General features: G+C 43.8%; 1 protein-coding gene, 1 long non-coding RNA gene and 1 pseudogene across 2 annotated transcripts; 1 reads left to right on the top strand and 2 right to left on the bottom strand.

The window, feature by feature from the left end:
• Window positions 1-3,195: 3,195 nt before the first annotated feature.
• Window positions 3,196-5,268, top strand: LOC136529238 (BTB/POZ and MATH domain-containing protein 2-like; annotated as a pseudogene).
• Window positions 5,269-6,504: 1,236 nt separating this feature from the next.
• Window positions 6,505-9,853, bottom strand: LOC136528894 (uncharacterized). Its single transcript, XR_010777158.1, has 3 exons — window positions 9,578-9,853; window positions 7,402-9,422; window positions 6,505-7,297 (listed from the first exon to the last, which is right to left on the bottom strand). It is a non-coding gene; the product is annotated as an uncharacterized lncRNA (long non-coding RNA).
• Window positions 9,854-11,996: 2,143 nt separating this feature from the next.
• LOC136528893 (eukaryotic translation initiation factor 1A) lies at window positions 11,997-12,675 on the bottom strand. Its single transcript, XM_066521889.1, has one exon. The coding sequence runs from the start codon at window positions 12,566-12,568 to the stop codon at window positions 12,134-12,136; it is 435 nt and encodes a 144-aa protein (XP_066377986.1). The 5' UTR covers window positions 12,569-12,675; the 3' UTR covers window positions 11,997-12,133.
• Window positions 12,676-18,669: the final 5,994 nt, after the last annotated feature.

The following is an 18,669-nucleotide window of genomic DNA, read 5'->3' as shown; positions in this document are numbered from 1 at the left end:
ACAGTTTTATTATTGTTAATATGCGTGCCAAATGAGGGCCGCACAGCAGCTAAAGATCAAAAGGGTGCCGAAGACAGCAGGGAAGCAAGCTTAGGGCTGGCCAGGGCTACAAGCTGCTCACACTGGTAGCTGGCCTGTCGCAGCACCTACACATGTACAGTACAAGCTGTGTGGGCTATTAGCCAACAGATGGTAGCAGCCTGCAACGGCACCTTCAGGTTAGGGGCCGGGGTCTATGTATATGCAGCGTATCTACTGTAGACCAATAGAGAGAAAGTAGGCAGTCGTTGAGGAAAGCTGGCGACAAATAAATATATAAGTTCACATGTAATTAGTTGGGGGGTGTTGTGTGTCCGCCTTGTTCGTTTGGTTGAAAAAGTCAGATTAAAAAGTATTGTTCACTAATTTATTGTAAGAAAAAAATATTATATCATAGATAATAAGTTAGGCTGATAAATTCATGGATAGTTAGCCCGTGTTTAGTTGGTGAAAAGTTAAAAATTTGACTACCGTAGTACTTTCGTTTTTATTTGGCAATTAGTGTTTAATCATGGACTAATTAGGCTCAAAACGTTCGTCTCGCAATTTCCAACCAAACTGTATAATTAGTTTTTTTTCGTCTACATTTAATGTTCCATATACGTATCGCAAGATTCGATGTGATGAATATTATAGCACTTTTTGAAAAAAAAATTCACGAACTACTCCCTCCGTCCCGAAATAATCACACGTTTAGCATTCAAATTTTTTCCCGAAATAATCAAACACCTTCACATACGGCAACAGGCCCAGCTATGCCATCGGTGTGACAGACTGAGCAGCCACAGGTTACTGCATCTGCACCTCCATACACGTTGCCGCGCTGCAACGTTTGCCCCGCGTGTGGGCCCAATAAAATATGAAACAAAGGAAGAAAGCGTGGGAGGCTCCAGAAGGTCCTGTTCACTCGTTCACGCGATCCTTCGATCGTACTCGTGTGTCGTCGACGCACCCGACGCCTCCCTGCAAGGGCATTTTCGTAATTTGACATGCAGTGTTGGTTTCCGTGTCACGTCCCAGAAATGCAATTAGGCCTTGTTTAGATGTCATTCAAATTCCAAGTTTTTTCACTCTCTCTCCATCACATCAATTTTTAGCCGCTTGCATGGAGTATTAAATGTAGGTAAAAAAAATAACTAATTGCACAGTTTAGTTCGAAATCACGAGATGAATCTTTTGAGCCTAGTTGGTCCACGATTGGACAATATTTGTTAAATAAGACAAAAGTGTTACTATTCATCGGGTTAAAATTTTTTCGCAATCTAAACGAGGCCTTATTCTAGAACGGAGGGGGTAAACCAGAGCTTAGAAAGGAAATTTGGATTCTGCGCGTGGTACAGAGATAGATGGTTGCTTTTTCCTTCAAAAATAATTGAAATTATAGGATTGGTTGCTAATGTTTTTATAATATAAAATACGTACTTTGTCTGCGGCGTCTAGCAGCAGCAGCGCACGTGCTTTAATTCAAAAGCTTTGTCTGCGGCGTCTGCCATTTTATCTCGCCATCCGTGCGAAACACTGTGCTGTCATAAATGCTCGTTCTCCCTCCGGCAGACCCTCCGCTCGCTCCTTCGGCCTTGTTTAGATCCTAAAATTTTAATAAAATGGTACTGTAGCAGTTTTTGTTATTATTTGATAATTAGTATTTAATCATAGTCTAATTAGATTTTAAAGATTCGTCTCGTAGATTTCGTCTAAACTGTGTAATTAGTTTTATTTTTTATTTATATTTAATGTTTTATGTATGCGTCCAAAAATTTGATGTGACAAAAAAATCTTAAAAAATTTTGTAAAATTTTTTGCAACTAAATTGGACCTTCGCTACAAAGCAAAGCTGCTGCGGTGCAGAGCGCAGACTACAAAGCGATTGCAGTGGTGCCCCACCTCACCTGCCCCCAAGGCTCAGGCGCACAGCCCTTCGCTCTGCCCTGGGATAAGACGATACGCTGTGAGCGAGCGTGACGGACGGGCACGCGGGACCTGACCTGCGCCGGTTGTGGTGCAATGCTCCTGCTACAGTGCTACTGTGCAAACGCTGCAGCCGTGTGCACATACGCAGTGTGCAGTGGCCTTGGGAACGACGCTGCCTCGCGCCGCGATGCTACTACTGCCACCGCTTTGGTCAGGTGAGGGTGAGGACAGTGAAAGCCCACTCAAACGCTTTGAATGCATGCTCGGCGTAACGTGGCGCTGACCTTGACGTTAACATATGCCACGTCGAGTTCGGCGTCATGTATTCTAGTGTTGATGTACATGTCAACACCATCTAGGATTTCCTATTATGTATGGTTAAACATCTCGACCTCGGTGTTAAGATCTGTGGCGTCGAGACGTTTTACCTCAGCGCTATGACTCATGGCGTCGACTCCCAGAATCCAAGATAAATTTAAGTCTCCAGAGAGAGAAGGATTTTTTTTAAAAAATGGTTAAATGGTAAAAAATTAGGTCGTAGGTGGAGGTTAAGTAAGGGGGTGTTTGGTTCCTACAGGAAAATTTTAGTCCCTGTCCCATTGAATGTTTGGACACATGCATAAAGTATTAAATATAGACGAAAAAAATAACTAATTGCACAGATTGTGGCTAATTTGCGAGACGGATTTTTTAAGCCTAATTAGTCCATGATTTGACAATGTTGTGCTACAGTAAATATGTGCTAATGGCGGATTAATTAGGCTTAATAAATTCGTCTCGTAAATTAGTCTCCATCTATGTAATTAGTTTTATAATTAACTCATATTTAGTTCTCCTAAATAGCATCAAACGTACATGGACTAAAATTTAGTCCAGGAAACCAAACAACCCCAAGTCACACACAACACTCAGGGAGTTATTTAGACGTTTTGTTTTTTTTAAAAAAAGTGTCCAAGAAACCAATCCCCTTCGTCGCCGTCTGCTTTGGCGCCGCCGCCGCCCGATTCTTCGGCCACCTCCGCCCGATTCTTTGGCCACCTCTGCAAAAGGTTCGATCAACTCCTCTTCTATTCCATCGGCTTCCAATTTTGATATCTGCATTCCATCCCCCCCTCCCCCCCCCCCCCCCCCCCCCCCCCCCCCCTATCGGTTCCAAACTGCGGAGTTTAGGGTACTCACTCACATCGTCGCCGTCCTATCGCATCTGGCCCCCATAAGGCAATCCTCGTCGGCGGCGCCGGAAAAATGTCGGTCTCGAAGACGGTGTCGACGAGCGCTGCGGAAACGGAGCTAGGCACGCACGTGTTTCACGTCGTGGGTACAGCCAGCAAAGGGCCATCGGCGCTCACAAGGATAAGTCTATAGTGTCCGGCCATTTCTCCGTCGGCGGCCATGACTGGATTATGCTTCTTATGGCTGATATCTACAGCAAACCTGATTGCATCCCAATTTCGCTCATGCTCATGAAACCAGTTGCCGCGGGGGTACTGGCGTCCTTCGAGCTGAGGTTGGTCAACCAGAGCACTGGGTTGCCCTTCACGGTGCACAAGGAGGCACCGATGGTGTTCGATGACAATAATAACATGGCAGCTACTGGCTGGATAAAAAGGAGCCTGTTGGAATCGCCAACATACCTCCAGAATGATTGCCTCGCAGTTGAGTGCATTGTCACTGTTATCAAAGAACGACTGGTATCTAAAACCAAATCACTTCCCAGAATCAAAGTGCCACCGTCCAACATGGCTGAGCATTTTGGTAGTCTGCTGGAAACAGATTTGGGAGCGGATGTCACATTCAGTGTGGGAGCTGAGACTTTCAAGGCACACAAGATTGTCCTTGCCACACGGTCACCTGTGTTCAAAGCTGAGCTCTACGGGCCTATGAAAGAGGAAGGAATGGGGCCTATAACCATTAAAGATGTGTAACCAGATGTTTTCAGGGCCTTGCTGCATTTCATCTATACCGACTCTTTGCCTCCCTTGGATGATCTTGAGGCAGATGATCATAGTGAAATGATCCGTCACTTGCTTGTGGCTGCAGATCGATATGCCATCGAGAGGCTAAAGCTCATTTGCCAAAGCTTTCTTTGTGAAAATCTTAATGTGCAGACCGTGGCAACCACACTGGCTTTAGCTGACCAACATAATTGTGACGTACTTAAGGAGGCTTGCATTGAATTTATCACCTGTTCAAATGTGATGGACGATTTGCTGTCAACTCATGGTTACAAGAATCTGAAAAGAACCTGTCCTGCTGTTGTAATGGATGCACTTGAGAAGACAAGCAAGTTCCGTAAGGCATGAGCAGTTTATCTTAAGCTGAATCTATCTGTTCAAAGTTGTTTCGCTAAAAATGATTAGCTTGCTAGCTTTTAGCAGTGCAGCTCATCCTAACTTGAACCTATGGATGAACAGCTCACTGTTAAATGAGTCTAAGAATGGTTAGCGTAGTTTTTTATGATGTAGGAATAGCATGCTAGTGTCAATGTGTCCTCTCACCATTTGTTGGTGAAGTCTTAAGACTTCGCAAACAAAACGCTGATTGTATCTCCTGTTGCCTGAAGTATGATTGTGCGCTTCTCTGCAAGGCTGATGTTCCCAATATTACCATTAGACTTCTACAGATCTTTCCTTGCTGTCTGCGACCTTTGTTGCATATTTAAATTTCCATGTACTTTAAACTTTTGATGCTATCACAATTTTAGTTGTGCTTCCATGGAAATTAAGTTTAAGCATTTATGCAACAATGGAAGTACAATTTTGCATAAGTTTTTAGGCTAATGTGCTTTGACTGTTTCCTCAAATAAAACATTATCATGCTGAATTCTTGTTTTGTGTAAATGAAAGTGACTTATAATGGAGCCAAAGGTAATTCTGAAGACTGGGTTCTTGTAGTTGATAACAACTACAGTCGTAGTGTCTAAGCCCTTTGTTGTAGGTGTGTCTTTGGGGTGTTGTTGTTCAAAGGGCTTAGACCTCCAGGAATTTGTTTTTGATGCTTTGATTTCAATAGACAATTACACTTAGATTTACAGATTGGATTGACTGCAATTAGACTTTATTTGCTTCAATCCTAATTAATTTAGTTTCTTTGTCAATTGTTCTACTGTCATATCCATGTTAAAATTAAGAATATTGTTGCAATAGTCAAGCAGTCTCGATAAATGAAGAAACAATAAAATTAGGCAGTTCTAGAAGAATTATCTACACTGGCCTGCATATATTGGAGTTTATGAGGTTAATGGAAATGCAAAGTTTCATGGCATTTTGCACAAGTGTCAGAGTCAGACAGCACCAAGTTCATTCTATCGTAACACATTAATTAGTTGGCATTGTTCAGACAACACCAAGTTGATTCTGCCTTAACTCTTTAGTTGGCATTATTCCTATTATGTTTAAATAATTTACCGCAACCCTATGTCTACAACGAGGACGAGTCGTCGAGTGTTGGGTTGCAGACTATGCTCACTGCGTCTTCACTCTTCAGAGCTTGCTTTTGTTTGTTTGATTACCTTGCATGCATGCTCCATTGATTCCTGCGTACACTGATGAGGAAAGGGGATATGGCAAGGGAACCAAATGATGTTGCAGCTGTTGCCTATGCTTTGATTGAGATAATCTTGCCGTTACAGCATCTCCTGAATTTTAGCGACACCGGTAAATCCATTTTCTGATGCTTCAACTATGTTTCTATTTTGCTGTTTTTCAATGGCAGCTAGGTATAAATACTCATAAGTATTTATCTCTTCTTTCAAAAGTCATGTGCAACACTTGTTAGGATCTGATTTTTCATAAGTATTTGTAGCGACACTAGTTAGGATCTGATTTTTCATAGCAAATTCGTGTGCAATATTTCGTCTGAGTTGCGTAGTATGAGGAAAGCCTAAGTTTCTGGTGGTAAGCTCCGAGTGAGAATGGATTGATGCTGAAGTCAGGGGGTTTATCCAGAAAGAGGCCGCCATGCACATATTATTAATTGGCAATGGGATTGATTGAGTTGGGGCTACCTGTTTAATTAATTGGACTTGGAATTGGGATATAAATTTTTAATGCCAGATCTGTAACTATCATGACCATTTTTTTGTATGTACAAGGTCTGTGATTAGTTGGAAACCAACAAGCCATTTCCATGTGAGAGGTTGTTCTTTTTTTTTTTTGGGAAATCATGTAATTAGTTGGAAACCAACAAGTCATCATGCCTTGATCTAACTACGAGATAGATTTGTAGCAAGGCTATTTATGTCCTTTCATTCTTCTTTTCTCAAATAAACAGAAAAGATGCATACCATAGCAATAAAGAAGAGAGTCTAAATGACACGCCACACGACACCCACACTTGATTTACATTAAACATATGCGCCCATGAGAAATAAAAGAATTACCCCACCTACGACATCTCAACCATCAGATTTCAAGCTTGAGATATTAAGTATAACCCTTGGCTCTGGCCATGCAGCGTAAGCACACTGCACAGCCCATCACCAACAAATTGCAAAACAACACATCCTCCTAACTTAATCCTTAACTTGACACGGGTGTTCAAGGTGTTACGGCATTATTCTTTCAGTGATATATGTTCATAGAGATGAAGTTTAAGTACATGTATACGATTGTAAAATGTACGGTGGTCTAAGGACACATCTATATGCTGGTTATGAGGACAGACGACAGAGCAGCACGACAAAAATGACACGGGACAATAAAGTAGAACTACTGCCGAGCAAAAAAGAAGTCTTCCCATCCTCTTGGTCACACAGGTAACGCTTGGAATGAGGTAGGCCTTGCTGCATCAAACGAACTGCAATCCACCAACGGTTGCGCGCAACTGGCCACATAATAAACATATAAAATGGACACCTGAAATAATGGCCACAAAATTTTGATTGGTTGCCTTATTTAGTACCACACCGTCATTCTCCCGCTCCACGCAAGTGTGCCTCATTTAGCACCCAAGTGTGGCGTCGATCCATGCCATATATGGATTCAGTACGTACAAGGTTTTTGGTCGACGAATTCAAATTTCCGAGTCTCTATCTTCACACTGTGGACCAAGGACTTGGATCGTTAATGAACGACCGATTAACAAACACAAACTCGTCCGTGAGGTTCGAATGGCACAAAAATGCACGGCAACGTTTCAACGATCCGAGCATCTCTGCAGAGATCTTTTATTAGGTGCAGACCAGCAGTTTGGTGAACAAACCCCTGCAAGGTCACCAGATCGTGGTGAACCCGCTCCCCTGCAAGGTCACCAGATGGTCCTGTTTATCCTTTCCAACGTAGCCTCCCTTTTACTCAGCTGGTGATGCAATATAGTTTACCTTGCCAGTTACGTCTTCCAGCATTTTCTAAATCCAAGGTGACAAAAAAAAAGCATTAGTAACAATACAAAAAAAAAGCCCCTAATTCTGAAAAAAAGGAACTGTTCTTAGATTACAAATCCATTGCTCACCAAGTAATTTGGTAGGTTCCTTTTATCTTCCAACTGCTTTTTCAAAATTGCACTCTGCATGCTCGGGCCTGGTGCAAGCGGTAGAGTCTTACCGCCTGTGACCGGAAGGTCCCGGGTTCGAATCGCGGTCTCCTCGCATTGCACAGACGAGGGTAAGGCTTGTCACTGACACCCTTCCCCAGATCCCGCACAGAGCAGGAGCTCTCTGCACTGGGTAGGCCCTTTTTATGCTCTGCAAATTTCAATCCTAATTGTGGAAGAAAAACATATCACACTTTAATTTTTAGCAGAAAGAAGAAACAAAACACAAAACCAACGGGAGGTTTTATTCATTTGACCATTTCAATTAGAAGAGGGAATGTGAAAAAAGATAGAAATATGATAGGAAATCAAAGCTCATAAAATAGAAGACATGAATGTTGATAGACAAATTCACAATTCCATATGATTCATCCTGAAAAGTGGCAAGGAAACAGGTTCCATATGATAGCAACCTTATTGATGCCCACTGCCCACAAAGTGCAAGAATGAAGAAGGTGAATGTAATTGTTCAATATGCTTCAAGGAAGTAATATGTCTGTCATGGATGACAACCTAGCATGTCTTGGAAGGGGAAAAGATAATCATCCACAAGCAAGATTTCTTGTGACATTATTATGAAATATGTATAAATGGTTTGAAAACTTACCCATACAACTCATCATGGTAGTCTGTCTCTTCTCATTCACAGATTTGCTGCCTTCAGTATTTACCAGAATCTACAGATATGCCACCAGCAGAAGAATCTTCTATTTCAGATGAAGGAATTGTATCTGCATCTATATTCAAAACATATCTACAAAACCAGATCTTCGGCTATCCTCAGTATCCAGCACCCTTGATGTTGACGACAATTCACCAGTTTTATGAAAACATGCAACTTGTAGCTCAAAAAAGACCCATTACGATGTTCAAGTCATCACATAAGAAAACCTAAACCAATAGCTCCGACCTTCTTGCCATCTTAAAATAAGTGATGAGTATGGCTCTGTAAGGAGTTGCCGGAGTAGAAGGTCAGCAAAGAATTGATACAGAGCAAAAGCTGCAGCTCGACTTTGTGCTTCCTGTTCATAAATCCAGTTTAATAATGGCATTTTAGATAAGAAGAGATAAGATAATATTCTATTTTGATTTGCTATGTACTGATATCTCAGTGTATCATGATAATTATTATCATGGAGAGAAGTGCCATAACAGAATAATAATTAGCTGAATCAAATTATTTGTAAGAAGAATTATCATACAAAGTAACAGAAAAGTTATAACCTGAACAAATCCATATTCTTCATCTAGTTCAGGTAACTGGATTTTCATCAAGCCTCCAGACTTCTGACTCTTACCATGGCCAGTAGCTCCCCACAACACATTAACAGAATATACAAATTTGCCATCTCTCTAAGATATTTTATTATACTTTGGTGCTTCCCAACCAAGTTTAGGACAACTTTGGTAGAACAGCTTTCGGCATTTTACCAGTCTCCCTGTAGTTGAGCAAAAAAAAAAAGAAAGAAAAGAACGGCTAGAAAGTAGTGCATAGTAAAAGCACAAATCAAACATGAAACATGTCCCACCAATATGAAGAAAAAAGGGAAAAAGCACTTGGACCTTCTTCCATATATATCATCTATGTTTCCAAGAAGATGGCTACAACCATCATGTGATAATTTCTCTATTTGTTGCTGTTTCATGATTTCTGGAGCCACTGCCTCCCAAGCAGATGAGTCTTCAAAGAACATGTTATCAAGCTCTACCACCTCTTCATCTACCTCCTTTGTATAAGTTCTATCGACATCCTTAGGAATTGCCTTTTTCAAATCAGATCCTTCATCAACATTGCCTACACTCAGCACATTTTTTCTCAGTTGCCTCTAAATCATTCTGAACACCCTGGACATTTGCAGTTTCAGAATTTGAAGATACAGAATTGGCAGGATTGCTTATATGTCCGTTCAGGCTTCCATGCTTGGAATTCATTTTTGCAGCTGTAAAGTGTGGGAGGGAATCATAAGATAGATCAGTGTAAACTATCAACTATGTAAAACTTCCAAAAACTTGTCAGGGCCATGTATAAAAAACTAGTAGACAACATGTGTCATAGTTACAACATAAATGCCAGTAATACAATGAGCAAAGTTACCTTGCTCTAACGCCTATTTGGCTTTGCTTTAACAACTTCAAAACTTTGTGAGGAGTAATCTTCCCATGTAGAGGAATCATTGGAATTTACATCCTCCTCCTAACATCAGTGACATCCAAAAGAAAAATTATATGATTATATATCAATATAAACATGGTATTAAAAGAAAGGAAAAGGAATAACAGCTAACAAAAAGACTTTATAAAGGAAGAAAGAAAGTGGTAGAGGAATCATTCAATTCATTGTGAAATTGTGTGCATAGGACATTCTGATGTTGGGTACATGCAATGAGAGTATCAGCCGTATATTTATAATTTATTGCAATAATCCCTCTGATACATTGATACCATTTTAAGTGAACGGTGTCATGTTTTCATAATTTCTCATTCATGTGGGTTGTCCCCAGCTTGGAACTTGGAAAAGCTCGTATCCTTTCTTTATAAGCAGGGTATTACCTCGCTCTACAAAAAAAGTTTATCTTTTGTTTCAATCTGTTAACTATCCTCACCACAGGGTATTACCTCGCTCTACAAAAAACTACAGAGACCATGTCAACATCTGAAACTGCGGTGAGGATAGTTAACAGATTGAAACAGAAGACAAACCATGAGCGAAAGAGATAAGAAAAGACTTGAATTGTTGTGAAACAGATTTCTCAGTGAATAATAGTTACGATCTTGCATAACCATTTTGAGTTTTTTTTTTCAAACAATAAAAACATTGGGCTACTTAGACTAGCACAACAAATCAATTATTTGTCTTCTAAACTGCAAGTCGCACAAGTTCATGATGTAGAGGCTCTTAGTATCCATGGGAAGTTCAGTACAACCTCAGGGAAGTATGAAACAGAACGATACAATTACAGAATAAGCAAACAGACAAAAAAAAAACATAAGATTAACAAAATCCAATGTTTGTTCAGAGAGTACTAAGAGATGACTCAATTCAAGTGATAAATTTACTTGTTCATTCATCTATACCTCCTCTTGCTGGTCCATGTATTGACGAATCCATGCAGCTTGCAACAACCGCCCATCATCCAGTGACACATTCTCTTCTCTCTGCCCACCGATTCTAACTTCCAACCCCTCAGTGCATCACCTTCACCTCCTCAGGTTCACGACTCTGGCACCCAATTGTCCTTGGCTGTGAACAGTACTTTAACAGAACCTTCAGCTCCTACATCACATACCAACAATGTGATCATCACATGATTCTAGCATGAAAGAGCAACACCTAATTAATCAACCAATCAGCGCCCTATATAAGTGGAAAAGAAGAGACAAACTCAACACTTCAACATTTATACGATATTGGAAAAAAAGAGAGAAACCAGCGAGTTCATGGACTGTCAAGAGTATTGGCCCAAACATCTGAAGAGGAAGCCTAAGGTCTAGACTACATGATGGATCCAAATCAGGGAAAGAAGCATCAAGCAGAACAGAAATATATAAGACAAACAGAGGAAAGGAAGCAAATCTTCCTGCCCCCTATCGAGAACCTCTTCCCAATTATCCCTGTGATTGCTCATGTAGTCAGTTTGATTTTTTTTTTTGACAAGTCACGTAGTCAGGTTGTTCTCACCGGTGACCACGGGTGTGACAGCCACTTCACAGATAAACAAGTAAATCACAGAATGCAGGCAAATGATCAATGATGTAAAATCCGTAAAACTGTAGGAGAAAAGACAGACATCGCAAATGAGCACCCTAGTAGACTGATGAGAACACAGCACACACAGAGAGGAATGTGTGTAAACATGTTGAACCATTCATCACCTAATAAACCTTAAACCCTTGAAATTTCATACCTGTGAGAGGTGATGGTGCTGGTGCCAGCACTGTAGAACTTGAGAGGGTGCTCATCGTCAGGCAGATTAAAGCATAGCCAGTCCAACGCCGAGTCAAACGTCGCCGAATCCTACCTCATAAAAAACAAGACACAAAAGGACACGAGAACAAGCTGGACCAAACAAAAACAGATTTCTACACAAACAAGGACGATGATTCCTGATCCAGTGCACCCCAAACATTTAGAGTTCTTGTTCACATGAACAAGTGACACAAGCAGGCCTCACAAAACAAACAGCAGCCCCTCGTTTAGCCAACAACTAATTTTGATGCACCCCTGCAATCTGTGTATCATAAAAAGGAAGGCAGATAAACCCTCCTTTTGTATGAATTCATGAATCAAATAGTATGATTGACTGGATTTTAGATTTTTGAATGCGTCAGTAGTTCACTACATTTCGAAAATATTAGACTCGATGAAAACTGGGTCTAATTGGCAAATCAATCAATATATAAGAGAACACAATCCAGAACAATAATAACTTAGCATAGAACATCCTGTGACAGCATGTACCAGATTAAAAACGAAATTATCCGCGATTATTTAACCACCTCAATCCTATTACAAGATCACGCAGGCAGGATTGTGATCCACGCAGGCAGGATTACGAATCCACAACAGCCAGCCCAGCCTAAACCATACCACCACATACTAGAACACAAAGTCACACAATAATAAAGTAGCCCGCAAGGAGAGACAGAATTCTTAGATCTTGTCGATGTCCTCGTCCTCGAACTGGATGTAGTCGCTGCCCTCCTCGCCGTCCTCGGGCCCATCGACGTCGACGCCCTCGTTGAGCCTGAGCGTCTCGGGAAGCTCCCCGTAGGCCTTGAGCAGGCGCGCCTCGTCGTTCATGTACTTGAGGATGACGTCGGCCTTGTCGTCCTGGTAGTCGCGGAGGCCGACGAGGACGATGTCCCCGGCCGCGATCCAGACCTTCTTGTGCATCTTGCCCCGGATGTGGCAGAGGCGGCGCGTGCCATCGACGCAGATGGCCTCGCACCGCCCGTTGCCGAGCATCCGGGTCACCTGCGCGTACTCCTGCCCGTCTTCCTTGAAGACGAGCTCGCGCTTGTCGTCGTCGGCCTCGTTCTTTCCCCTCTTCCGGTTCTTGCCTCCCTTACCCTTGTTCTTCGGCATCTTCGCGGAGGACGAGAGCGGCGAGACGAAACCCTAGGCGCGAGATCAAGGTGGGGAAAGGGAGCGGTGCGGGTTGCGGTTCATGGGTGTGCTGTGTTAGGAGGGAGGGTGTGGCGGGCGGCGGCGAGTTTATAGGGTGAACGCGTGGGGAGGAGGGGTGGAGGCGTATGGTCCGTTGGATCTAGGGTTGGGCGGCGTGGACCGCTGGGATAGGGAGCGCGGGGTCTCTGTTTCTGGATAAGGTCTCGTTTGGTTAGCATGTAACTCCGCTCCGCGTGCCTTTTCAACAACGGTTCCGTCTCCCTCTCTCTCACTGGGGGAAAAAAAACGAGTCCATCTCAAAATAAATACACATTAAGCTTTCTCATGAGGAGCTGATCGCTGCGTCCCTAAATAACTGTCACCGTTGGTGTGTGTGCCGTAAGTTTAACTCGATTTGTAGAAAATACATATAACATTTATATCTCCAAATAAATTTATTAAAAAACTAGATTCAATGATTTTTCCAATAATATTAATTATGTACCATAAATATTAATATTTTTTAATATATATTATGTCAAACTTATTTCTCGGGAAGCAAAAACAACAAATATTTAGGGACAGAGGGAGTAAATTTTTAAAATTTTAACTAAGTATATACAAAATACACATATTTATGGTGTGTAATAAATATCGTTAGATTGATAATTATATATATATATATATCTATATATATTCATAATAAATTTATTTAGAAATGTAAATATGGATACTATTTTCTATATTTGACTCTTCAAGAAGGTGCAACTTATTTTAAAATGAGAAAGTATACAAAGCGGTAAAGTGTATCAAGTCCAAAAACACGCTACGCGTGCAATGTGGTTCACTTCCGAGTGAGCTTCCACGTTAGGTCTAAATTCACATTTGTCATACCGTGCGTGGGAGTGCATCGTGGCCTGATCCCAATCAACCTACGGGGAAGAGAAAAATCTCCACTTGTGGCGTGGAATGGTCGGTCACTCGTGATGAGTCACGACCTCGCGTCGGATGCTCCTCCTTGTGTGCCACCGCCTTCGAGCCGTCGGTCGTCTTTCCGCTGTCCGTCCTCTAACAGCTCCTCGGTGTATTCAAGTGCTAGGTCCCCTCGCCCATCTCCACTCATCTTGTCTCCTTTCCCCTCCCGGCCTTCCCCTTCTCCTCGTTGATGGATGGATGCAGGTAAGGAATAAAAGAGATCTGGTTTTTTTTTTTTAAAGTTTGGACTGGAGCCTGAGTGTTAAAAACTCCTTGCGACAAAATCTCTATGCTAATGAGAGCAACATTGACAATTGAAGCATTTCCGGAAATGTGTGCTGCCTTTTGGTAATTAAATTGGGTATAACCGTATAACCAACCGTACATGGAAATTAGTATGTTCTGTGAGATGGAGTACTTCAGATTTATTAATTGGCAGTGTGGATTGATTGAGTTGAGTCGACCTGTTCAATAATCTATTAAATAAATAAAATACATAAATGTTTGAGGCTAGGAGTACCTACTGCATATGGGCCGGTTCCGATCCTATTTCCTATTCCTATCCCTATCCCGACACGGACACCTCCAGGCCCCATGACCATAAATCCCCCCACGAACGGATCCGGATGGGCCAACCCAAAATAACACCAGAATCAATCGCCCTGACCGGCCTTTTCGTTCGCCGGCCGCACGCACTCCCGCTCGCTCGCACCTCGATCAATGCAGACGTTTTAGGCGCGGCGGTGGACGGCGAGGACGATTTCCTCGACCAGCAACCAGACCATGGTGACGACTTCATGTCCGACGATGACGACGAAGACTAGTTTATGTCCGACGACGATGACGATTACTGGTCGACGCAAGGTGACGACGACGACTTCATGTCCGACGACGACAACGACAACGAGGACGAGGAGTACCCCTTCCCCGTGCACGCACCGCCAGCAGCGGCGTCCGAGGCGCCGGCCGACGACTGCTGCCCGGTCTGCCTGCAGGACGGCGGGGAGGCGCCGGTGCCGGAGCCGGCAGCGCGGCCGTGGAGCCGGGTCGCGCCGTGCGGGCACCGGTTCCACGCCACGTGCGTGGAGAAGTGGCTGAGGGTGAAGCTGAGCTGCCCCGTGTACCGGTGCCCGGCTGCGGTCCCTCCTGCACCCACCGCCGCGCGCCGCCGTGACGCTGCCCCGGAGCCCCCGCGCCCGATCCCGGCATCGTGGAGGAGTTCTTGGCGATGGGTTGCGAGGAGTCTCTCGTGTTCGACAAGAGCCCGCGGTGGATGGGGTACATGGCCGACCTTCACCAGGAATTCTTCCCTTTGGCCGGCCGGTGCAGCATGAGACTGGATTAGGGATCTTTCTTGCTTGAACAAAGTGCTGCTGCAAAACTCTGCAAACTAATCATGGCGGAAGATCTCTAACGACCACCCCGGCCCCTTCCTTTTTCTCTTGACTGAAATTGTTGGAGCGTAGTAGCGTTAGGTGGTCACGTGGGCTGGTTTTGACTCTTTTGCTGTGCAACCCGTGTCCATACATAATTTTGCTAATTGCTGTTCTAGGTAGAGTGGTAGACTATCAGCGTGTTTGGTTTGGAGATCCAGCTCATCTGGAATGGAGTGGTGTGGTGCAGCATGGAAAGGAATCAGGTCGTCCGATGCTTTCTAGTGGAACGAACTCGTCCGAGATATTTGCCTTTCTGTTGGACTACACAGAATGGCCTGGTGACGGACGACTTCATTCCGAGACGCAAATCAAACGTTTTGATTAGGATCGGATGATTCCGGATGCCTTCACGACACAAACCAAACGCTTTGTATGTCTGCATTGACTATTTTGTTCATCTGCAGCCTAATAAGTAGTAATAATCTATTATTTGCCACATGCATGGCCCACAAGTGTTTTTTTTAACCAGGCAAGTTTGATTTCGGCCCAGGCTATATGTTTGGCTATAAATATTCTACTTCCCCACCCACTTTCTTTTTTGTTACATCTGTGTCCTCTTATTTGCTTGTTTTATTTAAAATACGGTATTATCTTGTCTGACTTTATTTGATTTTATCATGATGTTTTCATTTTTAGTATATTCTTACCAACAATCCTTACAATCGTTCAAATATACTATTATTTATTTCAAATTCTATAACCACAAGTTTTTTGGTTCTAATAACATTATTTCACTGTTTTCATAGAATTTTCAATATGGTTAATGGTGCAACTTTGCATATATTTTTATTATACCGAAACATGTTTTATTTATTGATACATTGGGTCTCACTGCCGCTGTGAAGCTAGTACATATTCTCATATAAAGCTGGAACATTTTTATTCCTACTAATATTTTTCTCATGAAGCTAGCACAAATTCCTCTTTGGAGCTAGAACATTTTTCCTTGAAGCCGAAACAATTTACATGTGACGATGGAATATTTTTTTATTGCTAATCTAGGATATTTTAAACCCAAATATAGTTACACAAAACATTATTCTTCATGAGAAGAAAAATATGTGATGTTGGAACAGTAATCTTCATGAAAAAATGTTTTTCAACAAAATGTAATCCAAATATACTCGGTGGTCGGTGGGTGTTGTTTTAAAGCTTTTAATAAGGGAAACACACAATACTATAGTTATAATTTAATCTGAATGCGTAGCATGAAAAGTATAGTTTTTTTTTCTAAGTTTCAAAATTGGTAATATTGCTTGTTTCTTAGCGCTATTACTGCATGGCCATTTAGTTGCACGTGCTGTAGACACCCTGGGCCACGTTCTATATAGAGACCAAAATCAAGACATCCTGGTGATATTGAAGTAGCAAAGTAATAATGCACATGTTAATTTTCTAGCATCTGAAAAGCTGCATCACATCAGAAAAAGCCTACTCAAATGTCAACTCTGAAGTTTTGTTACATGGACCCGTTTTACTTGATGTAAAACTCAAAGCATACAATATTTTACGTGAAAGTTCTAAGGCCTGTTTAGTTGAACTATGACTTTTGCAAAAGCCGTTGTGGGCTGTGACTTTTACAATGCTGTGGAATAGTTGAAAGCATGTTTGGTTGAACAGCTCTGACTTTTAGAAAAGCTTCTCTCACTTACGAGCTGGCCCCACATGTCATGCACAGAATGGATCTTCTTCCTCCTCTCGCCAATGCTCGCTGAGGCAGGTCGCGCCTCGCCGGGACTGGGCAGAGCTGCTCACCGGGGCCAGGGAAATCGAGGAGATCGAGAAATCGAGCACCGAAGTAAGGGAAACCGAGTAGATCGGGACTGAGCAGATCAGGAAATTGAGCTCGAGCTCGCGGCCGGCCTTGGCTCGCTACTCGGAGGTGCTCGACGGCGCTACTCGGCTCGCCGCCTCGCCACGCTGCTCGGCAGCAGGGCCTTCCTGCATAATTGGGCACCTCATCGCTGCTCGGAGGTGCTCGACGGCGGCCGGAACGAAGCTGAGGAGGAAGGGGCCGCGCGCGCTGCTCGGATGTCCTCGACGACACGGGGAGGCGGCTCGCCGGATGCCGTCGCACATGGGAAGGGGGCTCGCCGGACACCACCGCGCATGGGAGGGGGCCCGCTAGGGAGGGGACTCGCCGGCCGCCTCCGCGCAGGGGAGCCGGGTCGGATGCGAGGACGAAGACGCTCGAGAGGAAAAAACGCTCGAGAGAAACATAAGGTCGAAACGGTATGTATCATAATCAGGCGCAGGTCGGTAATTTTTTACCCAAAAGCAACTGAAAGCAGGGGTGAATGTGCTTTTGAATTTGTACTACAGTGAAAATTGCTTTTGAACAAAAGCAGTTGTGGCTTTTGGGCCTTTTGGTTGGCTTTTGGCTTTTGCAAAAGCAAAAGCAGGTTCAAAAGCCCAACCAAAAGGGCATCAATGTTGTTAGGGAGGGTCTAGCTCCCGGACGTCCGAGCAAAAGCGTGCGTCCGGACGCCCGTGCTGCGCCCACCGCTCATGAGAATATTATTGTTGCCTAGCGCGTGCTTAGAGTAAAACACGTGCTTGCTCATGCCTGCCGCACCCGCGTAATAGGAGGACCGTTATCCCGCTGGACCGTAACAGACAGGAGTGCATCCCCCGCACCTGCCTCACCCCGCCTGCGGATGCACGCCGGAAGGCGTCTGCCAGCCTCAGGTGCCCGTACTATGACCCACGGGCGGCGCCCCAACAATAGTAGCAGGCGGTTATGGTAGGCCGCTATCCGCCAGCCTCCGGGCCATTGCTACATGTGCTTCCCTAGATCTACTTTTGAAACATCTAGTAGAAACACTTGTAACATGCGACTAAAAATAGATGAAACACTTGAAACATACGCTTGAAACATGTGTATATAGCTATAGCAACATATGCAACATCCAGATCTAGTTTTGCAACATCCAGATAAACACTTGCAACATACGTATGAAACACCTGAAACACTTGGAATATGTGTTTGAAACATGCATGTTATGAAACATCGAGATATACTTCTGCAATATCATGATGAAACATTGGAAACACCTGAAAACACTCGAAAACATATGCTTGCAACATGCGTATATCGTAATTGCACCATATGCAACATCCCAAATTGACTTTTGCAACATTTAGATGAAATGCTTGAAACATAAGTCTGAAACACCTGAAACACTTGAAACACGACGTCGCCGGTGGCCATGGCCTATCTGGTGAGGAATTGCGGTGGGGGATGGGGCGCGGCCTCGGCCGGTGCACAACGCGATGCAGGGCTGCGAGCTGATTTTGTCGAGCTCTACTTGCTCCGGCGCTGTCGCCTGCCTGTTCGGCCGCGGCGCCGGCCTGTTGCTCCGCCACTTCGACGCCCTCTTTGCCATGCTCGTCAAGCACAGGCTACGCTACGCCGTCCAAGATGGACTGGAAGGCGCGCAAGATGCAGCATTTGGTGGCTGCCAAGGCACACGTGCCACGAGCTCGACGCGCTCGTTGAGCTAGAGCAGCCCGCGCCGGCGCCGGCGCCAGTGGCGCTGTGTCAGGGAGCTGTCGGGCCGAGTGCGTGCGTCGTGTGGCTAGGCAGAAAGTGGAGCGCCTCCGTGTGTCTGTCATGTGGATGAGAAGGAGCCACGTCGCTAATTAAGAACGGTGCGGACAAACTGAAGG

The sequence above is a fragment of the Miscanthus floridulus genome, chromosome 19 (assembly GCF_019320115.1).
Source record: "Miscanthus floridulus cultivar M001 chromosome 19, ASM1932011v1, whole genome shotgun sequence".
NCBI classification, from domain to species: Eukaryota; Viridiplantae; Streptophyta; class Magnoliopsida; order Poales; family Poaceae; genus Miscanthus; species Miscanthus floridulus.
This window is presented reverse-complemented; position numbering and strand designations above follow the sequence as displayed.